The sequence below is a fragment of the Rissa tridactyla genome, chromosome Z (genome assembly GCF_028500815.1).
Source record: "Rissa tridactyla isolate bRisTri1 chromosome Z, bRisTri1.patW.cur.20221130, whole genome shotgun sequence".
Classification (NCBI taxonomy): domain Eukaryota; kingdom Metazoa; phylum Chordata; class Aves; order Charadriiformes; family Laridae; genus Rissa; species Rissa tridactyla.
This window is the reverse complement of record NC_071497.1, coordinates 50,415,199-50,441,415: the sequence shown is the minus strand read 5'-3', so window position 1 is coordinate 50,441,415 and position 26,217 is coordinate 50,415,199. Positions and strand designations below refer to the sequence as shown.

The 26,217-nt window shown below is 39.1% G+C and overlaps 1 protein-coding gene and 1 non-coding gene across 6 annotated transcripts; both read right to left on the bottom strand.

Annotated features, from left to right (window-relative positions):
• Window positions 1-505: 505 nt before the first annotated feature.
• Window positions 506-26,214, bottom strand: HAUS6 (HAUS augmin like complex subunit 6). Of its 5 annotated transcripts, none has more exons than XM_054184630.1 (18): window positions 25,892-26,214; window positions 25,271-25,366; window positions 24,460-24,520; window positions 23,296-23,428; window positions 22,579-22,726; window positions 19,851-19,916; window positions 19,676-19,727; window positions 19,301-19,474; window positions 18,495-18,679; window positions 17,765-17,894; window positions 17,086-17,182; window positions 15,165-15,255; window positions 13,691-13,754; window positions 12,832-13,017; window positions 11,817-11,952; window positions 11,164-11,411; window positions 10,438-10,866; window positions 506-9,495 (listed from the first exon to the last, which is right to left on the bottom strand). In XM_054184630.1, the coding sequence occupies exons 1-18, from the start codon at window positions 26,119-26,121 to the stop codon at window positions 9,490-9,492; spliced, it is 2,532 nt and encodes an 843-aa protein (XP_054040605.1). In that variant the 5' UTR covers window positions 26,122-26,214; the 3' UTR covers window positions 506-9,489. The 5 variants fall into 5 exon arrangements, with proteins under 5 accessions (XP_054040605.1, XP_054040603.1, XP_054040607.1 ...); XM_054184628.1 differs by having other exon boundaries at window positions 507-9,495; window positions 10,398-10,866; XM_054184632.1 differs by having other exon boundaries at window positions 507-9,495; window positions 10,627-10,866.
• LOC128903136 (small Cajal body-specific RNA 8) lies at window positions 13,853-13,982 on the bottom strand. Its single transcript, XR_008464027.1, has one exon. It is a non-coding gene; the product is annotated as a small Cajal body-specific RNA 8 (non-coding RNA).
• Window positions 26,215-26,217: the final 3 nt, after the last annotated feature.

Here is a 26,217-nt window from a genome sequence, read left to right as displayed (position 1 = left end):
ATCTAGAAAATATTTCTAAACTTTGCTTCTGATTCCCCGCTCACCCCCTACAATCATTTAAACATTATATAGGCTGAATATTGGAGTCAACAGCACATAGACAATGGAGATATGTCAACTTACACCAGTACAGTAAAGACCTAATGCAGTAACACCATTTAATGAGTTGGTGCCATGAGCTCTTCCTGCATTTTGGAAGTGAGATCAATCCAAATACTACCTTTTCCCAAATGAAAAGTATTTTATAAACAAACCCTGTATTTTCTATGAATACTGCATGGAAAGAGAAGGGAACAGTAAAAGAAGGGTTAAAAAAAAATGTCTTGAAAAACAAAGGACCTCTATTCCTGCAAAGCTAAAAGACTGTAATAGCTACAAGAGAGGGTTAATTCTATTGCACTTTACTCATGCATAGCAACAATGGATTGCACTGGTGATAGGTAATTTTAATAGGCAGTAATGTGTAAGAGTAATAGGTAGGAAATTGCCAGTCACTATCAGAAGGACTGATAGAACTGAAATCAAAGAATTTAAAGAGTAGTCTCCAGCATGGGCTTTGCATTTACATATTTATTTTTAGAAGAAATTTGGTTCTTCTGTAAGAATAAAGAAAATTTTCTCATAGGGTTAAGAACTGTTTTACTTGAATCCAACTCTGTCCTTTACTAAAGCTCTTTCTAGACACACATTTGCCAGTCACTTAAACTATTTCCAGTACAGCAAAAATGATGAAGCCTTGAGCATCGTTCATATCAGCTAAAAGAAATCCCATTCAGTTTTTTAAAAGTTGGTTTAAATTTAAAGCCAGAATGTCATTAAAACTAATAAAAGAGGTCTACGGGAAGAATTTCACTCAGTTCTTGCTCAGTTTTTCCCCGAGTTTTGCAACATTTGGTCTGCATGAAAACTAATCCTCTACACTGTGAAAATGACACCACAAACTCCTGAAAAGAAAAACGATCCTTCAAGTGCTGTGCAGGACTTCCCATCTCAGGAGACTTCCACAGTTTGACATTTCCAGGCTCTTGTATTTCGACTCTCCAAGTTACTGAGGTTTCAGTGCTTTCCATAGTGATGTGCTTCGTTTAGAGAAGCTGTGTTGAAGATGAGTCCATTCTGACAGACGCACTCTCAAGTTCTTAAACCAGTTCTGAGGCAAAATAATCTTCAGCCCACTGAAACTAGTTGTCACTGCAGCCACTAAGGGTTTTATTTCGCTTTACCCCTGAGAAACCCTCGCAAGAACTACAACAGGCAATAACAAAAACCCTTTTCAAACATCTTCAGAACAGCACTTCAGGATATAAAGATGCAGATGAGCAGAACATGCTCCAATGTAAACAGACCCACTTTATTAAAATAAAAAATTGGAAAGTCACACTCGAGTGGCCAGCTTGCTTTCCAAACAAAAGCTACCAAGAGTAAAATGCAAAGCTTCCCTTGCTATGGGAGATTACATCACTCAGTAACATGACATCACCATCTACATCAGTGAAAAGATGCACCCAAGTGTCCATAATTGGCATAACAAAGTGTCAGGTGAAAAAAATACTTACAGTATAGCTGCACCTGGTATTTAGTGTTGAAAAAAGTTTGTTACAAATGGCTTGTTAAAAAAACCGGTATTTTCCCTACAGATCACAGAATGGTAGGGGTTGGAAGGGACCTCTGGAGATCATCTAGTCCAACCCCCCTGCCAGAGCAGGGTCACCCAGAGCAGGCTGCACAGGAACGCGTCCAGGCGGGTTTTGAATGTCTCCAGAGACGGAGACTCCACCACCTCTCTGGGTAGCCTCTTCCAGTGCTCTGTCACCCTCAAAGTAAAGAAGTTCCTCCTCATGTTTAGGTGGAACTTTGCATGTTCAAGTTCATGCCCATTACCTCTTGTCCTGTCTAACTACGCAAAATTACGTAATCAAATATGTATTCAGTCTGTTCAGACTTTTTTTTTTTAATCACTACCCTGGCTAACAAAATTCACTTGTTACATGATGGATGAAGCTTCTAAGTAGTGCCCATGCCTACATTCCTGACCATCTCTTATAAATACCAACAAAATATCTTACCTTTTAAAATGGTAAACACCCACTGACAAAAATTTCGGCCCCAATGACATGAAATAGAAGAACTGCACAAAAATTCAAAGATAAGAGTACTGGATATCAGAGAACTCTGTATGTTAGGAATACAGACAACACTGGTGAATCCCATATTGAGTGAACCCTTCTCTGAGATGGTATGTGCTGCAAAATTCAGATCAAGCACTTTTGATAAAAATTGCTGTCAAGAATCTTGATTTGGTCATTTGGTCTTTCTATTGCCATGAATTGCCTGATAGTCAAACACAACTTCCACTCTGTAGGACAGCATGGAATGCAATGCAAGCACTGTGTAAGAGGGAAGTAGAAGAGCTACAGTAAACCTGTTCTAAGGACAAGAGAATCAGACATTTCTCACACAATTTATTTCAGGGCCTTTGGTGATCAGTGCAGCACAGTTCCTGCATACATACTGTTTTCTCTGACATTCTGATGAACCACATTAGCAGCACACATCTTACCACCTCCATTTCTTTCCCACAGGCTACCTTACTTGCCATCTCCTTGAATTGTAACAGGTGCCAGTTGTGTCCTGTTCTCCACTTCTCTTCATACACATATTTTCTACAGCAGCTACAGCATTCACACCACCAGTCCTCTTTTGATTCGAAACATCCACCTTCCACACCTGTAACTAGACTTCTTGGCTAGATTTTTGTCTTTTAAATCTGAAAGCCTCTTGGGACAAGCACTGTTTCTAGTTGTATTTGTCATTGCTCAATTACTTAAAAAAAAAACCCCAACCAACTGCACAAATAAACTCTTTAAGCAACTAAAGATGTCCAGGCCCAAATGCAAGTGAAATGATTGTGCCCCTGCCTCCTGCGGTACTTCATGTTAATCGTCAAAGAGCTTCTTGCAGCTTTCCCTGACTGGTATTCCCAAATGCAAACTACTAAAAGGCATGCAGCTGGAAGAGATAGTCAAGCTGCCAGAAAATACATAAATAAGTGACTATGGATTAGATCCACCTCTTGAGACAACTGCCTATGTGTAAATGTACTATAAACCACTGTTAGTGTCACAGAGAAACCGCATCAGATGTGATATATGATTTAGAAGTATTAAAATGCCCAGAATAGGGACAGAAAGGTTTGCAAACTCTCTGCAGTTGTGCTTTATGCCAATTAAACACAGAACACAGCTGTAAACCCACATACACTGCATCAGACACAGCTTCACATAGACTGGGGTGTAGATAGGTATCACAAGGTAGGATGGTCCAAAAAGTACCTTCATATGCAAGAGCTACCTGCAAATGGTGCCACACTTAACAAGTTAGCCCAGCTAAAATTGTTAAGCATTGCAGATGGTAAGATAGAGCTCTCATGCCATGTTCTACCGTATCTACCAATACAGCAATTTCTGCCAAAGTTTTTCAAATGATGCAACATAGAAGACTGAACCAGAACTATCGAACCACGAATGTAATTCAGGCTTGCTAAAGGACCCCATGGCTGAACTCAAACTGGAGCACTCAAATCCTTTTAAGTCCCTACTCATTCTATCTTCTCTCTATCTCCACTAAAAAAAAAAAGTTTCATGAGTAGCTATCAAATATCTTAAATTATTTACCAGTTCAGCTCTGAGTGACCTTTCTCTGTATTCTCTGACGATGAATGTAACACTATTCTACGTGCAAAACAATGAAAGATATTAGACAAAAACATATCACTTCAACATATCTCTCAACTACACTACAAAAATTTGCTTCCTTCTATTCAGTTGTCCCCACAGCACTGTGGAAGACTGCCCATCACTTATGCAAGGCATTACAAGAACATCAGCTGTGTGCTTATTGAACCTTTAGAAATTCCATGTAACTTCTTTGCGCATAAATGGGTTTTGCACAAGATGCAGGAGCAAGAAAAGTAATCCTTGGCCTGCAGTTGCTCCTGCTCTCACACATTCTTCATTTCAGAGATTGTAGTGAGTAGATCCACACAAATCGTGGTAAGGGAAATAAGAAAACATGGCTATGAACTCACCAGTTACCTCAAACACTTTCTCACTATACAGCTGCTGCTACAAGAAGCCAGTTTGCATTACTGGCCTAATACCCTGTCATTCTTACCCTCATGCCTCCATCCATTATCTCACACACAAACCCCATTCATGAATGAAAACAAACTTGATGTGAATTAGACCCATAAGGAATGATAATTGTATTTCTGTGTCTCTCCATACATGCATATACATGGACACATCTATAAATGTCACTCACTATTTCAGAGTTCTGTGGTAAACATCCGTACTGAGAAGTACTCATCACTGAACATCCTGGAATCATTAGAAAATGTGTAGCTCTCACATGGGACCCATACCCCATTGGCCAGGTCACTGTTGCATGTAGTATATTAGCTAAAACAACTAGGTCAAAAAAGTCTTTCCCTAACACCTCAGAGCTGTGATGGAACAGGTTATCTTAACTTAAAAATAAAATTAAGTATTTCATAGCTTCTACTTCTTCTGCCCCTCCCAGCTGATGAAAAAAAAGTACTTTCTCAATCCACACCATCATAGACACTACAGAATGCATAAAGGACTCATTAAAACTCTACCTTTCTGCCTTTATGCAGAATTAACATATATATTCCATTCACATCCATTCCTAGCACAAAGTAAAAATTGTATCTCTGTGCTGGTTTGAGGTAAAAGAGAACCAACTTTCTGATTTGTAATTTTACTTTTTAGCTGGGCCTCTTCTAACTGACCAAAGCCTGAAATTAACGGCATATTGTTCAGACACTGTTCACTCTCAGAGTGACAAGACCTGATTATACCAAGGAATGGTATGCAGCGAGGCTCTTGCTTACACTTATTGCTATAATGACCAAGGTCAGCCAGCTTCACTGTTTGCCCCGTTAGAGGGCTGGAAGTGGGGAAGCATAAAGGGATCCCACCTGCAGGGAGGAGGAGAGGGGACAGGTGACCCAAAACTGACCAACAGGGTATTCCATCCCACATGCACCACGCTCAGTGTAAAAGCTGAGGGATCAAAGGGGCAAGGGGGGCTCTGGCTCGTCTTTTCTTCAATGGCCAACATCTGGGGAGGACCCTGTCTGTTCGTCTGCCTTTGATCCCGATCCGAGCATTCCTGACTCTAGTTCTGGAATTCAGCTCCTGTCCGTCGCTGACTCCAGTCTGGGACTCTCCCTGTGTCTGCTGGTGACGTGATCGTCATCCTGGGAGCTGGGTATGGTTTTGTATATATTGTATACTTTTTTCTTTAATAATAGAATAACAAAAATTATATTTACTATTTTCTTATTTATTATTATTTTCATTAAAGTAGTTTAGTTCTTTTTCTAAACTTTTAAATCTCCTTATCTCTTCCTCTCCCCTCTGAGGAGAGAGGTGGGGGGGAGGGAGGGCCATCTGTCGTTCCGACTGGCCAATCCGGCCAAAACCACAACAATCTCTCAGCTAGTGCCACCGCTGGCCACAATGAACCATTCTAAAAGCAGCAGTTACACAACAGAGGGGACTTGCTGTTCCTTAAGTCTTGTAATTGAGGCTGTTTCTCCCATTACTTGCGGAAATCCACTGACAGAAAAGTATTTGCTTTTTCAAAATGCTCTGTGAACTAGTGACAGTCATTTAGGTATTTTTTTAGCTTTACTTTTCAATAAAAATAGACTGATTTATGTTTAGTACAGACAGAACATATGCAGGACAGACTGCAGTTACCTGTTATCCTGCAAAAGTTATAGGAATTTATATTTTGTTATAGCTACATGTTATTTGATATACCATTACCAAACATGTGACCACTTGATATTTTACTTGGAGGAAAGATATTCCAGACACCTCATCATGCTTCTATGAGCAATGCATATGTTCTTTTGTAAAAAAACATTACTATAACCTTCCGAAGTAAAAAAGAGACTAGTGAGTATAGACATTCGTAAACCCATCCTTTTGGAACTCACCTGGTAAGGATGGGCAAATCTAAACTGCGAAATACTGACTGCTCTGCAGTGCTGCATTAAATTATGGCATATTCTCCTCTGGAGAGGACAATGAGTTATTTGCACTATGTACTTCAGCTAATAATAATCCAGTGCAGCTAACTTCAGGAGCGCAAATTCCTTATTCTTAGAAAGTTAAATGGAGAAATCTTCTGATTAGGAAGTTAATAAGAAAATTAATTTCCTAAGCTTAATGGGCAAGTACTTCTGAATGGTGTTTCAGGATAGGTATCTTAGACACTTAACACTGTACATTATGAATACTCTATTCCTCTTCAGCAAATACCCAACTTTAAAGAAGTCACAAAAATATACAAAAAGTTGTATCTATACTGCTGATAATACGCTGCTGTTCTCCCAACTCCCCCTCACTGATCAGTAAATCCCTGCTCTACGAGAGGATTTAATCCTGAAGTTCAATGTAATTATGATGGCCTTCTAATACACTAACCTAACCAAGCCTAACCAAAATTTCCTAAGTGTCTACCACAAACAAGTGGACAGGTGAGCTACTCCTTACAACACAAATGCCAGCGTTGCACTTGCCTGCAAGCAGTAAAGATCCCTAAGGTGCACAGATATATCATTTCCACTTTTATATGTATCACTTGGAACCTGAGGCCAGGTCTTCACAAGAAACTCAAAGTTCTCAGCTGTCACTTCTTAATTCAGAACTGTCAATGTAGTGGCAGCCCAAAATGCACTTTAATTTTTCTTAAGACAGGCCACAATCGAGGTAATATCCACATCCTTAGACTGAGCTACCCTACTAGCTCATCTAGCATCTGAAGGATGCCTCAAAGATAGACCTATAGACCTATATTTCAGTACATTACTTGGTTAGAAACAGATGATACTTCTCAATCCAGATCTCGGTGTTACCTGTTTAGTTCCTCGATAGCATAGTCCTCTAATACAATAATCAAATCACTGTTACTTCTCTCTGGAACACGTTTCACAAAGTTAAAAATAAGTACTGATTTTAAAAAAGGAACGATACGCACAGAAGGACAAATGGAGGGAGCAGATGCACTTGTACTTGATAAGAGTACTCAAAAATACAGTTCACGATCTGCTTGGTATCAGTATTTCTACTGGATTTCTTTTTGGAGTACATGTGCTTGTTTCTCATGATGAGTAACAACAATGCATACCCACTTCATATAAACCCTGGGTGGGAATTTTGTACTTTTAAACTCTCTTCATAATTATTTAGGAGCTTTAAACAAACTAAGACACGTAATCTGATTGAGTCAAAAAGATTTTTTTTTCCACTATAATAATTTTATTCTTAACCTGCAAATATGGGAGACTTAAAGTTATGCTGAAGGGCCTACAGCTAATCATTGCTTTCCAAGAAGTTTGCATACATTCACAACACTGACACTAACAAACCCGTTAATCAATCCTTGTATTTTCAGTTGTCTCTTCCATTTGTAAAGCTCTACCCCTGTATCTTTTCCAGAATCAGCATGTTTACAAAGGAAGTATCGCATTGTATTGCATTAAAACACAGACTCAAAGACAGTAACATCCACTCAAAAGCAAGTTTGTGGCGAAAAAGTGGAAAGCTTTCCTCTTAGAGATGCAATCCACCTACATAAGAAAAACGGAAAGTCTCCCTGCCATTTGTTTACTCCTACGACAAAAGCTAGAACCATGTCGTTGAACAGGCAGAATGGGGGGTTGGGGGGGGGATTTCCTATTTTAAAGCTTTAAAAATGCTCTAAGATACTTTTATTTATAATTTTTCAAATGCAACTTATAGCAGTGAGTAACAGTGCATCCCTAAAGAGCCATGCAGCCTGCTAGCCAAGTAACCACTACTCCAAGCTCCTTCCCCCAGCCTCTTTTACATACCCACAGGAGCACAGCTGACAAATGCACTTCTTCAAGGGTGGAACTACATGCGAAGGCACAGGCGATACAGGAGACATGTTTGCTAAGAAAAACAGTTATGGTTCAGGTCTTTCCCAGCAGATGCTCTCTCTACAGGAGAACAAAAGACAACAACAAAACAAAAAAAAAATCCACCACTCTTCAGTAGCAATCCCTGGAGACAATTAGATCAGAAGATGTTCTAGGAATCTCCAGAAGCAGGGACAGAGCACATAATATTGGTACAGACTGCACTACACATCCCAGCTGAACAGCTCCATCCCTAGGGCAGCCTGCCCAGGTTCCTCTGGTGGCATCCCAACCAGAGCTCTGAGGCCCTGCTTTCACGCCTCTTCTGACCAGGGCGTGAAAGCCGTGACGGTAACGCGAGGAACCTTTGTGAAGTCACCAGTACCAAGCTCTAGAGCCCTGGTCTGCAAGGAACATGGCTGGGCCTGTTCGGGACAGCCAATAACTAAGGTCAGGCCTTCCAATTCTCTTGCCATCTGACCACCATTACACCAACATGTAAATGGGCTATTAAGAATCAGTTCCCTTTTAGTTGTTAACATGTCAGCAGCCACTTTATAGGTTCCACAACCAGCCACATAACTCTCTTTTCATACAGTTTGTCAAATTCTGCTTTATAAGGAAGATGTCAAATACAGGTGGAGATCCTTCTTAAAAGCTATTTGTAACTGTTTTGGAAGAAAGGAGGATAAAGATAGAACAGAACAGAAAGCCAACTTTATTTAGCAATCCTCCCAAACTCTGTAAACACATCAGGTTAGGGGTCAGTACTTTTACAATAAGAAGTTTATCTGCTGGAACCTCAAATTTACATTCCCACCCCACCACAAGCTCTATTATCAGTTACTTACAACACAATGTCATAAATTTATATCAACTATTTGCAAATAAAGTGGCATTAACAGTACCACAAGTCATGAATTTTTACCTCAGTTTAATACATTTATTCAGTAACATGCCTAAAAAAACAGGCATTTCAGCGTATAAGACAGCAGCCTCTATCAACAGGTAGAGCTGACGGCAATTACCAATCAGAAGTCTCAGTAAGAGAGAAGAATCCAATGAATGTAGACCACCAAGTAAAATCAAGGGGGTGTGGTGTGGTGGTGGAATTAGGGGAAAGACAGTCTCATCAAGACTTTGGTTTTCCGTTTTCTAGGATTACGTCACCTCCTCAACATCTGTTATTTTTGAAAATGCACTTAAAAAGGAATACGTAGTTCTGTACATAAATGATGGGCTGTACATAGAATGCTACTATGGATGACATGAAATTGGAAGAACCAGTGCAGGTAACTGACACTCTTAAACAAGGACACTGGAATATAGTCTCCGCAAAAAAAAAAAAAAAAATACAGAAAGGAGTGCAACTTCTCCATCTAGGTAGTGCTTGGAGAAGATGGTACACGCTACTCAAGTGAACAACAATTGCGTGCTGATGGTTGTGCTTCTGCTTTACAAATTCTGTCCTGATGATGGTTCCATTGTGTCTGGCTCTTTATTCAACTCCTCTATATCTGGAAGAAAAAGCGTATTCGTTAGCATTCTATAACATTCAATTAATTGACAGAAATACTGCTCCAAAAGCATTTGGCTTACATTTAAAAAAACATATATGAAATAGTACTACTAATTTTGAGAACTGTTCCAAGTAAGGTAAAATCATCTGCTATCAATATGGCCTTAATTTTAAGCAAAAGGTAAATTGCAGCAAGCCTTTGCACAATGTATATATCTCACTACTCCTTGAGACCACCTTGTTGTGTTAAATTCCTAGTGTTCCATTAAATACCACCTGGTTTGGTGAAGTCTTCTGTATAACCATTACTGGCTCATTTTTATTAATGCATTTCAAAAATTGACCTCACATGTAACTAAACATTGCATTACCAGTTAAACAAACTTGACGCTCCTGTTGGAAATGTGGTGTGGGAGCAGGCAGACGAGAAGGCAGGATATTTCATAATAAAAAGAATATTAATGAAGTATTACAGACTATGACACCTGACTGACCTCACAAAAGTTCCAATTACCTGCAACGATTTTCTAAATAGACAGATTTGTTTAGAGTAAACACGCTATTTCAAACTAACTTCGTGAATTCTCAAAATCTAACTTCAGATTACTCTATTGCTAATGCATCTTAAGGCTTTTTTTTTTTTTTTTTTTTTAAATAGCTGCAGATTACCTCAGGAAGTCAGATAAGCACCTTTCCTCCTACCTGCAAGATGCTCATACAACTAAAGGAAGCATGTTTCTTTTGCTTTTATGTCTCAACTTTCATAATGAGTAACATACAAATAATCCATCTCCCTACACTTCCACAATAGGGTTCAGCTATTCAGAGTAGCTTATTTATGGCAGTATACCCAGTGGCAGAACGGACAAAATCTTGCTACTAAAGTACGTGGACGCTTACTTTTCAATTGAGCTACTATGTCTAATGGGATATTGTGTACCATTGATGCCATTTCCTCCAGGTGTTGACAGGATACCAGCAAAGATGCCAGGGAATATTTTCTTTCATTAAGAGATACTGGCGATGGGACCTTGGTAAATGCTTCATCCAAGCAGAATTCTAGAGGACTGCACAATTCATCTCTTCCTGTTCTTTCTGGTGTAAGACTTTGGTCTGATCTGCTACTTACAGATTCATCTCCATTATGTGTTTGATGCAGCTCCTCTTCACTTCTAGATACAGTCTTTTTCAGCGCTTTATGTGGGCTGAACAGGGAGTGTAGATCTAGCTTTGATTCTTGAATATCCCCGTTATCTTCTGAACCACCTGTTATATCTGCGATGTCTACTACATTGAAACCAGAGTCTGAGCTTGCAGATTTGCGGGTACCCATGTTACCAAGTTCTTCTGGAAATGTCTCACCCAGCATCTGCAAGTGGGAAGCAGAACTTAACAATGGAGATACATTCTGGTTCAGCATCCTATCCATTAAGGAACACTGAAAGTGGCCTGAAGGTAGAACATTTATTCTACTATTGTTTTCTGAACAAATGTCTGGAGTATTCACGCTCTCCTTTACATATTGAGAACTCTGTTCTGGATCTTCTACAGAATTTACATTCTGTACAGAAATATTTACAATACATTTTAATTCCTGTTCTTCGGTTCTTTCACTCTCTTGCATTCCTGCTGTTTCCAAAATTGGAGATTCAATGATATGACTTACCCCCATCTGCCCTTGAGGTGTAAGTACTGTAGAACTTAATTGGGTCTTCCTTTCTGACAAAAGAGGATCAGACTCAGGTACAGGAGATGCAGGGATAGAGCACACGAATCCAGAATCTGCCGCCTTCTGCATTATAGGTCTAGCATCCATTGGAGCTTCGTCTATCATTACTTCAGTTGGGGGCAGCTCTCTGACTGATGAGCCCTCAGTTTGAACAGCTTTTCTCCATGAGCTTCTAATTTCACTAACTAAATGGAACAAACCAAGGTAAAATTTTAGTAATTTCATACACTCAATCAATCTGTTTTTCTGCTGTCCCTTCAGTAACATAAGCAATCCAAGAAGGAAGATGTATAACTGCTTTATATTATTTATGCTTAGCCTTCTTCCTCAACACAAAAGAGATTCTACACAGAAAAAAAGAAGTCTTTGTTAAATCAAATTCACAGTATTCACATGTTATTAAGCCTGCATCTTACTACACCTACGGTATTGTGTTACAGAGGGAGCTATATTAGGCAATTCTATGATTAGGATAACTTGCACCTTCACTGAAATAATTATCTTTTACTTCTTGTGTGACATATGATTAGCTCATTGACATTGTACATTCCTAATCAACAAGTATTATAGAAACAGAGTTTTAGACTTACGCAGATTTTCTGGAGTTCGGGGAATTTGTTTCCCTGTTAAAAATGGGTTAAAAGCCAGTGTGCTTAAGAGATCTTCTAATGTCATTCCTTTTCCTTCACCACTCTGAGGTGACTCAGACATCACTGTTCTTGCAAACTGTAGCATGTTAGAGAAGGACAAATCCCAAGAAAGCAAAATTATAACCTCTTTATTTCTGTCAGTTATGGCTCGAAATAAATCCCACTCTCAAAATGATCTGAAGAGTCTGGAATCTCCCAATTCTCCTTTTGCCTTTTACTACTTAGGCGCACAGTGACTACAGTGTACTACAAACACAAAATGGAGATGGGACTGAAATCAGAATTCTAATTCTAAGTTCCCTCATCATCTATGAATCCATCTTTAAAATAAGAAAATGTGCTGAGATAGAATATATTTGAGACACTAATCAAGATCTGCATAAGCATGAAGACTAGAGCTCTATTTACATAAGTACAACATTTTAGCAGATGAAAAATAACTGTACCATTTCAGTGAAAGATGCAATTTGCTTTCCAAATCAAGCTGAGGCTCATTTTACAGCAACTCTTGTGGAAGAATTCCTTAAATCTTAAATAAAATACCTGAAGGAGGAAATATTTAAATTCCTGCTTAGAATTCCCAAGTCCCTGCTAAATATTTAACCTGCATAACTTAAGAATTCAACACTCCTTTTTGTTTCTGAATACATGCAGTGTTTCACAGGTTAAAGTATGATGGGTGATAAAAATCACACCGTGATTCTACTGAAAGTGCTATTAACTTTATCATGATTTATAAGCGTGATAACTGCACAAACTCCACGCTTTCAGGGTGTACTTAATTGGGCACCCCTAAAGTTCAATGAGACTGATTACTAGTTAGCAGAAAAAAGTAACTTTTGACATATGCAGATTACAAGTGGCATTTTATGATATAATTAGTAATTTGTTCTCTAAGCTTAATGACCATTTATTTAAATTACAAACAAAAGATTTAAAAATAACTTTTCCTAACCTCTTCTGCCAGTTCATCTCTGGCTCTCTTAAGAGGGTCTTCTTTTTTGACAGGAGACATTGTCTGAACAACACGATCACCTGCATTCTCTGACATTTCCGAAATGGCAGATTCATCGTTTCCATTTTTTAAGATCTTTGGAGGCATGGGCGTCTTTTCCCCCTTGCAAGTCTCAATAGGCAAGTTCTAGAGCAATACAGAGGAATTATTAGAAGTTTTAAACTCAAGTGTAGGGAAACTGCTGTACAAATTCTGAACAGCAATGGCCTTAGTGTTTAATTAATAAAAATATTTCAGTCTTAAATTCTAACTAAACACAAAATATTTTTACAATCATATTTGAAGTAGAACATAAGTAATGGCTAGGAGAAGCGTTGCACAGAACACAGGTGACTCATCTGCAACTACCTTCAACACGCTACAGTGAACAGTTGTGCAATGGACAACTGTACATCCAAGTTGCTTTTAGGCCACATTATAACACAACTTAAGTTCACACACAACTTAAAGAAACATCAAAGTCTGACCACTGGTCACACCAAAAAGCTTGCTCAACAAGCAGGCACTCAGTCAGACACTGTACGTTGTACTGGAAATGAGGCACAAGCGCACCTACATCCTACTGTCCTTTCCTAAAACTTAATGAAGTCCCTAGCAGTTAGCTTTTACACTTTTACGGGGCTGATTCAAATATGTGAAAATATTACTTTAAAAAAAAAAACAAAAACAAACAAAAAAACAAAACCCAAAAAACCACAACCCTCACCCCTAAATACTAAGTCTAAGCTTCAATCAATGTAAAAAGCAAGTATCTTGCATTTAACTTCTTAAGACAGTTAGGAAATTATGGAAGAATAACCTTTTCAATTAATATGTCTCTGTTTTCACATGCTGTTGACAACTCCAAAGGCACTGAAGAGGTCCTTAGGGGGATGGGGGAGAGGTGTTAAAAAAAAAAAAAAGAAAGATGCTTTAGAGACAAATTAAACAAGCGGCATGCAAGTCTTAAAAGCCCATTATATATTGTGTGCCCCGTATCTGTCCGTTACGATTTCCCTCAATTCGTCCCGGTCATCAGAAGGCAAGTTTACTATAGGGAGAACACGTGACAATTAGAGCAGATTTAGCCCTAGTTGTGTATCAGCCTCCCAAAATTAATAAATTATGAACGTTTTCCCTTCCTTGATTACCAAACAGAAAAAGAAGGGATTTTGTGACATATTTTGTAAACAAGTCTTCTGTATTCTGCAATCAAAGATAACTGAAAAGCCTTATACACATGTGATAACGTTCTTTTCCCTAGATATTATTCCTCTGAATCACCTCTGGCATCCACAGGTCTGTTCCTATATGAATTTACTGATATTTAATAATCACCCGGATACCAAAAACTTGAGTCTTACCACTTCTGATGAGTGTAGTTCTAATTGCATGGCTCTCTAAAATATAAGGTACAGTCCTTGTTTATTAGGAAGAACATACCTTAAAACATTACTATTTGCTGTTATCTGTCTTTAGAATCAGAAGCAGACAAAAATCCATGCTGTATGAAGTCACTCAGAGAAATTCAGGCTTTAATTGTTAACTACTTGGACCCTTTGAGAATTACGTGCAACTACATCTACTCATGTTTAAGTATAGGACAGCCCTCCTTTGCTAACTCCCTTTCTCTCCTAGTAGGCAACTTTCAAATATCTGTAGGGGTCATATTATGAAATACGGTGTTATTCAAAAGGTCACGAAACCTTCCTGGACTAAGTAAATTACAAACAGGCCAAAACTTCATAGAATACCATTGTTTTGTCTTCTATCCTTTGCTGGAACTGTAGTAAGAGAAGCTACAGACAAAGTGATTTTAGAAGATTCATGAGAACAGCCTTGTTGAGGAAGTTTAGCACCATAATTCTGCTTGGGAGTCAGGGGTTTTTGTTTTGGTTTGCATTTAGTTGTTTGGCTTTCTTAAATACAAAAGAAGGGCTCCTGTGAATGTCTGTTCTTTCATTCTCAGGCTATACTGAACATATATGCCTGCCTCAACACAGCCTGACAAACAGAATTCTCCGTTTTCTCCACCTGGCTCTTAAAACTTGAAAGAATGTAGTTGAAGAGCGAGATAAAAACCTTGCAACTTGGCTGCTGCACATCCTATTCAGCAGCAAATAGTTGATCTGTTGGTCACAGGTGGAGAAAGCGGCACATCAGGTATATGTGACATGCAAGGAGTGGGCTACTGAATATTCCACTAAGGATCAAGAGATAGATATATTCAACTCCCAACAAGTAAATGTGTATTTTTCCACTGCTTTTTTATCAATTTCTCATTAACATCGTACCATCTTGATACTTGTGTTGGCTTATCCATCGCAGTTTTCAACGCCTTATCACCTTTCTCATTATGTACTTCACAAACAGAGTCACAAACATCTAGAAAAGCAAGTGAAGTGATTTATTATTGCTTCCTTTTTTTTTTTTTGCTCAGGCCTCCCACGTGATGCAAGTGACTCAGACCACTTCCTTAGATTATTCACAGGTTATTTTTCTTGAAATGTTCATGAAGTATAAATTAATACATAAGCACAACAGTGAAATCAATCCTTTTGCTGCTGATATACCACATGCAGCCACAGACGCAGACAGCACCTATTTTTGTTATTCCTGACTGCATCTTCAAGAGGCGCGATTCTATCTGCCGCCCTGCACATATCAATCATGCATTCCACCTTTCTCCAGACTACAATCCCAGCCACGGGTCATCATTATTGCCTCCTCTCCACATACACATCAATTGTATGGCACATCAACTCCACAAAGCAAAATTCCACCCATGTTTTCCCCACCATCTTCACATGTATTTATCCATAAACATCTCTGTGGACACACTCATCCCTCTGATTAACACTACCTCAGTCTGAGCAAGGCAAGGCACACCATAAGGAAGCGTTCTGCACACTATCAGACTGAGTACAGTAAATGTACCTCAGCTCAAGACTGTCTAGAACAGTATCTATTTTGGCACATCATTTGGATAAGCAGCCGAAGTTCTCTACCAACCCTAAGTTTCAGCTTCTGCTAACATAAATGGCATTATTTCCTTTCGTATTCACCTCAACACCACCCCCAAAATCCAAGGCTCACTTCAAGAAGTTAGGTGAGGTTAACTTTTTTTTTTTTAAAAAACTTACCATGTTAACGGGCATAAGGTTAGTTTTCTTAGCGGCTGGATTTTCAAACATCTTAACCACAGAGTAGAGAGAATTCCACAGACACCAGTTTGTCTCAAGCTTTCTCACATTATCAGAAGTTCACAGCATTAATGCACAATGCTTTAATCTTCGAAATTTTTAAGGCAAATGACCTTCCATTTGCAGTTCTGTAGGCTTTCCCTTGCAGCTTCTAGCCTTACACCTACATATCCTCAGACTGCTGAAGCAGTGCTTTCACCTTTGTAACCAAAAGGATCTTCTCCCTATTGCTTTGCACCTTGAAATTCCAACATACGTCTCCTATGTCATTTTTCCTGAAAGGGTCTGCAAATGACATATGATTCAAGCTGTCCTCTCCCTTCTTTTCCACCCTTGCTGTGTAGCTTCTAATTTATAACTCTATACCAGGGACAGTCAACACTTGATCAATAAGCACTACCCTGTAAAATACAATCAACTCATCAGCCAATTAGTATGTGCAACAGCCATGTCTGATCAAAGTGAGCTCTGTTCAGCACTGTTAACCTAATGACCGAAAGCAACAAACACAGAGACCAAGTAAGGTCCTGATCAAATGGCACACAATTACTGTGGAGTAAGCATTTCAGAATGCACCAGGGGACAATGTTTACCTGGAAGGATGCCTTCAACTTCTTTTCCCAGATGGCCAGTGGGAAAAGATTTATCTTCTTTCTCTCTTTCTTATTACTCCTCTAACCTGAACCAACTTCTACTGGTAAAGTGAATGTATTCTCTAGAAGTCATGAATGAACCTCTGTACGTGGAAATCTGTCTCGACATTCTTCATGCAAGAACAACAAAATACCAAACAGCTCCAGCATTGCTTTTTTGCCATACCAAAAACCTCAGAGAATCTTTGAGATACAAGCTTCAAAAACGTAGGGCAGTTGTGGCAATGAGTCATTCAGAACCAGATTATCAGAAACTACCAAAGATACTTGCAAACGCAATCAAGGAGTCTTTTTGACTCCAAGTAACTTTTAACAATTGTGGCAGGGAGAAGAAAAAGAAGCTTCTTCTGTTCACCCACCTGAAACTGATACTAGATGCTGATAAAAGATGCTATCCTCATCATCTTCTGCAGGATGAAAAGAATGGGGTGGTGAAGCTCTTAACAAAGGAAGTACCTTTCAAAAGAAAAAAAAAGTTACACAAGCAGGCTGAAAAAAATCTGCATATCAACTGCAATTAACAGATAATTATTTACAACAGGTTTTCTGCAAACCAGCTGTCAGACTCAACATGAAACTTTTCTCTCTCTGCTGGGTAGCTAGGCAAGGGTATAACCTCAGATGCCTGCATCAGTGAGAGCATCAGAATGGAAATTATTGTTCATTCATCAAGCAGATGACTTTAAAAGGGGAAAAAAAGAACTCAGCAGACGTTCACACTGACAGCACACGAAAGCTCAGTTTCCAGAGGGATGGACAGGGATAAAACCAGAAACAACTAGCTTGCTCTTACGCTGATGTACTGTCTTGACAAGATGGTTCCATCCCCCATCTCAAATGAAGACACCAGTTATTAAGTCAAATTTATCTTCTTTAAGGAAGACTACTTCATAAAGCAGTTTCTGCTATATTGTGCTGGTTCCCTAACCTTACATATAAAGCTTAAGTGTCACAATAGAATACACCATCTTTGACATACAACCTCCCTCACCTTCACCCCTTCTCTTCCCAGAACCAGATAAATCGAACCTTACTTACAGGATCCATCTCTAACATTAAGTTTAAAGGACACCGGCCAAGAAAGCTTTTCCACTTTACTTCCCAGTCTTCCTGTTCTCTAGAAATACGTTCACTCCCTGACATACAATGCTGTTGCTCTAACTTTAGCCTGTAACATATAAGCATGGAAAAGGAACATAACACATCTGTTGTTGGAGATCACAATTTTGCATAAAGATGAAGAGTATTATGCGTTCCCCTTACACTGCAAGGTATTTGCTATCTATCAACTTATTCGTGCATTTCAGCATGCACTAACTTAAATTCACAACCTAAAAAGCAGCTGCTAGATAGTTTTCATGTTTCTTACAGTAGAATTGGGAGAACTATACTAAAATACATACACACAATGAGATACACACTTAAACTTTCCCTAAGCCAGTTTCAGATAAAGTTTTAAAATCCCAGAACCAATTAACATAACAACAAAAAAAAAATAAAAAAATCAAGCGTCAGCTAGCAAACAAGTTCCTCAGGAACAAAACCTAATAATGAAGCAAGGGCAAAAAAATTAAGTTACCTAGAGAAGAATCTCAGTTAAAAGTTACATAGATAATCCAGACAAATATGATTTTCCCAGAGGCAAAGGAAAGACTGAACCAACACGTTCTCACTATAAATTACATTATTTGAGAAGAAACTCCAAGGCAGGAACACATCATCCTTGGACTACAGAACAAGCAACCAGAGAAAATTTCCAGACACTTACCCGACTGCTTTCAAATTCTGTAGTTCTTCTGTGCATCCCATAGCAATATTTTCAATGTAATCAAGTTGTGGTGTTAATTTAGATTGACAAATTTCATCTCTCAGTGTCCTCAGGGCTTCATTTAATAACTGAATGACGGTTAAGAAATTCAGGTTTTCACCTTTGTATACATTTCCTGACCAACGCTTGAAGTATAGCAAGCAAGAAAAAAAAAAAAAAAGATTAGTGAACAGCATCAATATCAGAAAGTTATGTCTTCTGTAGTCAGAGCAGGGATATAAAGCTCCACATTTTGATTCAGTTCCTGATTGTTTCATTTTTCAAAAAACACCCTAGATTTAAGCCTCAGGTTTGGTTTCTAGAATCAGATGCTTAAAAGCTGCCTCTAAAGCCACATGAACTAAGAAAAACTTCAACTAATGAGGTATTCTGTTTAACCACTGCCCCAGAAGACGTGGCAGGCCTAAACAGTACCACATACCACACACTGGAAACAAAAGCCCATTATTTAAAGCAATAGTTAAACTGGTCAACCTAGTTTTAAAGTCTAAACAACAAAAAAATCAAGTACTAATTAGGTAGACTTACCAATGCAGTTATTCAACTTAAAAAGCTAATGGTTGAAACATAACTAATACAAAACAGCAGCATAATAAACTTTTACATACAAATTAGACATATCTTCTCCATCCTTGAGCAATCTTCTCTTATAATCTGTGAAGTACTGTTAGGTTTTGTTAAGGCATCTAATTACACACCTGGGGACTTAAAAAAATACAGCGTAGTAAGGACAAAAAATTACTTACTTGGTGTACGTCACTTTCAACTCTGTGAGCCAACACCCGTGGAATTTTGAAAACAACATTAGCTCCATCTAAAACATACTGGCCAACACGACCTTCAAGTACATAATCCACAGCTTCCTTTTCCTTTGCCAGAGATGTAAGGATTTCCATTATAAGTGTCCACATACTGCGGACCTTAACAGGCAAGAAGGACAAAAATGGTATGTTAAAATGTTTGCCACCTATAATGACAGAGTATCAAAACAGCATAAAGGCAGATGAAGATGCTTAGCATAATCACGGTAGACAAGTGGAAATAACAGTATCTGAAAGTAAATGTTGCAGAATGTGAGAAGAAACACAGTACAATGCATCGGCAGAAAAAAAAATGCTCACCTTTTGAATTCTCTCAGTTTTGTCATTTTTGCTTTGGTCATTTTGTTTCATCCTATATGCACATGCAAAACAAAAGTTCAAGTGGACTACAATGAAGTTATAGTTCATATTTCATCAAATTGAGTAAGAAATTTATTTTTTATATGCTAACTTAGTTACAAGGAAAAACACTTACTTGGAAGACTGTATCTGCAGGACTTCATATTCAGACTTTATCTGCTTTATTTCTTTAATTAAAAGCCTAGACAAAAAGTTAAGTTACAACAGACTTATAAAAAAATTGAAGTTCCTACTCTGCTATTCTCAGAATTCCTTACAATCACTAAGCAGTCATGCTTACTGTTTCCAAATTTGCGTACCAAGGCAGTTTTGAAACAATGCCAAAAAAAAAAAAAAAAAACAACAAACAAAGCCAAAACCTTATCCTTGACTTCCTCACCATGACTTTGTGCAGAAAGACAGCCAGCAAAGCAACTAAGATATCTGGAAATTAAGCAATTAAGCTGTTGCTTACTCTGTTGCAATGGAACACCTTTTATAGACACATGAACAATAATGAAGTTACTAGAAATGTATATTACCAATATAAACCTTCAAATATATTCAGCAATTGTCCAGTATCCAAATCCCTCAGTTTCAAAACACTAGAGAACAGAATACCAGAGTACAAGCAGCTGGATCACCAAAGTTCTTTTGCCAAAGCACTTTTATTAAATTTTTCAGTATGTAAAAACACAGTGGCCTGATTTTCAGAAACACTGGATGCCTGAATCATCTTGAATTCTAAATGATCTTCAGAGTTCTAATGCCCTGTTGAGAGTGAAAAAACTATGGAGAATTACATTTTTGAAGGGTACCACTCATAAGTTAAGCACGAGCATTAACACTTCCCAAGCAGGGTGAAAGGAGACACAGAATTAGAGAAATCAGAGAGGTTCAGCAGACTTTGACCTCTAGAAATCGTATTTTTGAGCCCTCCACTGAAAGCAGAGCCTTCAAATATGTTACTCGTGGTCCTGTCTAGTCAAGTCTTGAATGTTCCAGCAAGGGAGACTCCACCACTTTCTTGGGCAACCTGTTCCAGTGTTTAATTGTTCTCACGTAAGTTTTTTTTAATTTTTTTTTCCATCCAGATGGAGTTCTCCCTTAAGCACCTTGGGCCTGTTGGCTCTTGTCTTGTCACCATATATCCCTTTAAAGAGAATGCCCCCATCTTCTCTACAACTACTTCTTAGATATTCGAAGATTGTGATTAAACCCTCTGAGCTTTGTCTTCCTCAGGCTACAGCTTTTACTCCGATGCATCAAGTTCTCCAACCATCTAACCACTGTAGTCCTCTGCTAGAATCTCTCCTATCTTTCAATCTCTCTCCTCTACTAGGGAGACCAAAACTGAACACAGTATTCCAGGTGTGGCCTTAGAAGTGCCAGGTAGAGTGAAATACATCTCTTGATCTGCTGGATGTGCTTCTTTTCATACAGCCTAGGAGGCTGTTGCCCTTCTTGGCTACCAAGGCACACTGCTGACTCATACTCAGCTTGTGGTCCAACACTACGCTCACCTCTACTCCCCAGCAAATCACTCCCAAACCTGTGCTGCTGTTGGGGATTATTCCATCCCAGGTGCAGGACTTCACCCTGATCTTTGTTAAACCTCACACAGTTCTTGTTGGGCAAGTCTCCAAACCCAGCAAGGTCTCTCTATGTAAGGCTCTTCACTCCAGTATACCTACCATTCCTCACAGTTCGGCATCATCTGCAAGCCTGGTGGGTTTGCATTCAATCCTGTCATCCATATGACTTACAAAGACAAGGAATAGTGTAAGACCCAGTATCAGCCCCAGAGAACTCCACTCACAATCAGTTAGACTTTGAGCCACTACAACCCTTTGGGCTCACTCCTTTAGCTGTTGGCAGTTACAACTCCAGAAAAGTTTCTGTTACTTATAAGCAGCGAGTTCAACTCAGCACACCTAGTGACTGCATTACACAGTCATGCTCAATGAACTCCAGTTTCCCAGATTGCTAATGCACCACTGTGCTGCTTTCCCAGCAAATATCAGGGTAAGCTGAAATCCTCTATAAGGATGAAGGCCTGCAGGTCTGGGGTGTGTCTGATCATCTTAAGAAGGCCTCATATACCTTTCCTGGTATAGGGGAAGAGGTGTATAGCAGACACTTACCATGAGGTCTCACTTGATGCTAAACCCTCTGATCTTGATCCAAAGGCATGAAAGAGACCAGTCCTGTCGTACAGTGCTACATGCACTGAAAATGCTCTTTTACCTACAATGCAACTCCTCCTCCCTTTCTGACATTTACTGAACAGCTTGCAACTGCCCATGACAGTGCTGCAGTCACATAAACTATCCCACCCAAGTTCTGTACATTCCAATGACGTATAACTCTGTACCTGCACAGAAAGTTCCAGTAATTGTTGTTTCTCAAACTTGGAATGTTTCCCATATACAAGCATAAAGAATAGCATAATTTTGGTGAAATAATTAAGAATTATGTAAATAAAATGTGTCCCACAGTGATTAAGCAAAGACCAAATGTTTCATCTTGAGACAGTTATATAAGATATAACCCTTCAAATGTTAAGAAATCATAGTGCTATATGTGAAGAATTCCCTGATCAATGTTAAAGCCCAAGTAACCGTATCTTCCAGAATACAGCATATCTTAACCGAAGAACTAACTTTTTAGACTACTACGCTTCACAAAAGACCCTACAAACAGTAGAACTGTTGATTAAAAGAGGTAGAGGGGGAAAAAATGATGAGAGGCTGATCAGAACTCATGATGTAAAGCAGATGCAGCCTCCTCAAATCCTTTTAAAAACACACACATAGAAGAGTCAGCTTTTATGAAGACTCCATTTCTTTAAATGCATTACTTACTGTTTTTTCTTGTTATATTCTCGCATAACAAAATCTTCCTTTTGAAAAATTTGCAGAAGCTTATTGTATGCAACTCTACATCTCGCACTTGCCATGTACATATCCTCAGGTGTCAAATTTACAGCTTCAGCAAAAGGTATACCAGTGCCTAAATGAAAGTTAATGTTTGGATTGCATCATTCACTTCTAGCAAATAGACAGCTTCCTAATCTACCTAGTTTGAATTGAAAGAATCATATCCAGTTGCCCATTTTACCAGGGCTGAAATACAGTATGCAGTGTACTGTCTTTTTTGCCAGTTCCTTCTGTTGTATACATTTTCATTCCATCACTCTCACTCTCTTTCCGTATTCTTTAGGTCACCAAACAATACAAGACGCCTAGAATAAGCAGTTCTGATCCTTCAGAATTCCACAAGTTGTGAGAACGGGTAGAGTGGTGCAATACTTTTGGACGAAACCATTGCTTGTGTGTTTAACTGTGTACAGCATTACACGGAGGAACCTTGGAGTAAGGCCCATAAAGCAACAGAAAGCAAAACAATCTGCACTGTTCTATCAGCAGTAGCTCTATGCAAGTACACAGAAGCCTCTGAAAGATTTTGAGCTGAGCAGCCAACTCAGAGCTACTTAAAGCTCTCAGCATATATTAAAGACTTGACAGATTCACTGTCAAACATGACAAATGAAGCATTTTTATTGTTCCATTACAGCTTACCTAGAGAGTTCCTTTTCATGTCCACCACCACTGCATGTCTTGCAAACTGATACATCAGGTGAATAAATTTAGGACCAGTAGGAAAAGTAAGTGTAGAAGCTGGAAATTTCGGAATACCGCTTTTGTCTTCTTTCTAGAAAAGTTAAACTGGTTTTAAACACAAAACTAATCTAAGAAATAAGGCCTAAGCAACAGCCTTCAAACATTTAGCTGAGTACCAAAATATTGCCTACTTGCTAATAAGGCTGATGCAAAGCTCAACTACTATGCCACTACAGCTGACACCTACTCTCGTCAGCAGAAGAGACTAAAACTTTTTGAATGTTCCCCAAACCATCCCTATCTCTGTATGCAAAAGACATTTTCAATGCAAAGACTGAAATCGGTGCTGGCTAAACGTTACAAGTCTCTGCCCTCCTCACTCCTAACTGGTAATCACTATATTTGAAAAAACATTCAAGTTTTCTTTCATATTTTCTACTGAAGTCACTAATCAGTGTACTTTGTTATGCTTTTATCTTACTCAAAGATATTGCATTGTTGGCTTTCACCTTGTCCATTACTACTAAAAAATAAGTGTTTCAGTACATAGAGACTTGATTTCTAGAACTGTCATTAAAACAAGAACAGCATGAGAAGATAATCTAACAACCTATGATATCTGACGAAATCAGTTTCAATTTGTCTCTTTTCCTTTAGAATGCTTGCCTTAAACTTTAGTCCCTTTCCCCATTTATAAGAACAATTAACACTAACACTAAAAAAAGTTTTTCATGCATCTGAAACCACTTTCACAATAATAAACACCTTCCCAGGCAACTTAAGCAAACATCTCTCAAGTTGAAGAAAATTATTCTCACCCAGAGCTGAGGAACCCTCTAGACTTCTGTTTAACCAAGTACCATTATTCAGAAGCTAGCCACGGCAGTTTTAAGACTTAAGATTTAAGTCTCTGTCATCTAAATGCCACCATGCCACAATTTTTTCTTCAAACAAGTCTAAGATAAACTATGTGAAACAAGACACAAGGTAAAACTAAATTCTTTGATAAAACAACTTCATTTAAAACTCTTCTTTAAAAGCACTACATATTCTAGGAAAAAAAAAAAGAATGAGGTCACAGAAACCAGTAAAGCATCAATTTCCACTCTTTGTAATACTCACTGCAATATCTTCTAGCCATAAACAGCACTGCTTCTTAAATTCCCTTCCTACTGGAAGGGAACTGTATTTTTCCATTTAAAAAGGATGCGGAAAAAGAAGAAAAAAGAAAAAGCAATATCAAAACACATTCAAATATTCAGTTATCTATTAACTACTATAAGAACAAGACTAAAACAAACATTTCTTAGTGATGCTTCCTGGAGGAGCCACAAAATGAGTGCATACAGCCTAGACCAAGAATAGGTAAGTGTGTTAAATGATAAAGCTTTCTTGCCATAATAGGTTAATAACAGACTATCTGAGAGACAGCTCAGTCTGCAGCTCTTTTCAACTCAGGAGAAGGGAGAGGAAAAAAAAAAAAAGGGTCAGAACACTGACACTTTCTGTATCGCTAGTCTTCCTCCATCCATTTCTTCAATGTGCAAGCTAAAATAGCTCTCAGCCATATGATGAAAAACATTAAGGAAGATGGGGTTCTTGCCATGTTGAAGATCCTGGCAGCAACCCATAACCAGGAAATGTTACTTGCTGTTTTGTCAAAGAAATGAATGGGTAAGGTAGATTACTTTGCAGTTATGAAAGTTCTTATCAAACTCACCGAGTTACAGACACTATCAGAAACAATTTTAATTAAGGCAAGTTTTCTGATACATTACAGAATTGTGATCAAGAAGAAATAAATTCTCTGACTGTATGTTCTTTTTCCACAGCATTCCACGAGAGACCACTTTCCCCCCACCCCCCTCAGCAACTGCATAATCCACACTCTTGGTTATGTGCATAGAAGTAACCTCACAAGACAAATACTTACCAGAAAACTTCTGCTGCACGGAACTGATCCAGTTTAGCAAACAAGAAGAGGGCAACAGTGTGAAACCCTGTGATGTTCGGTTTCTTAAACATTGTCCTAATACACAAATAAACAGCTACATCAGAATTAGTTAGGATACTGAATTTACACAACATTTTTACTGGCTGTTTAAGATTACAAAATACTACTTTATATTAAAGTGTTAGAAGTCATACATTGAATGCTTTATTTTCTGACTAGTTAAAAACATACATCTTTCAGCTCATTCAACAAAGTTGAAGTGATTTCAGTGAGAGCGGTTTTTTTCCTCAAAATTAGTTTCCAAACCAGGAGTGACAGAGCCAACCCGCCCACTTTCGCCATAGGACTGCGTAGAATGTATCGACCGAAGAGCAGGAGTCATGACTGCTTCTGGCTTTCACTTCTTCAGACACACATAACACAGGCACGACAAGGGCACCAGGCTCCTCGGCGGCCACGGCGACACACCCCCCCCACACACCCCACCACCCCCTCCTCTTGAGGCGTGCGCTCCTGGGCGAAACAGGGAACCCGCAAAAGTCCCTCTCGCCCCCCGCCCTCTACCTTCTCCTCTTTCCCCGGCTTCTCCTTCGGACTTACGGCCCCACTTCGACGCCGCTGTCGGCAGCCTTCGGATCGAAGCCCAGGGCCCGCAGGCAGAGCCAGAGATGTTTCCCCTCCCACTTCGCATACAGAGCGTGCAGCCCCGTACGGGACACCCGCTCAGGGACGCAGAACGACCGCAGGACGGTGTGGGAAGAATAGAGCCGCGGGTCGGTGCCGGAGGAGGGCCACTGCTGGCCGGACCGCGACAGAGAAGCACCCGCCATTTTCCCCAGCCCGCCAAAAGCTCCCGCGCTCGGGCCTGCCAACGTCACAGCCCCAAAGCCGCGAGACCTCCCGTCGGCCCCGACAGAACCGGCGAG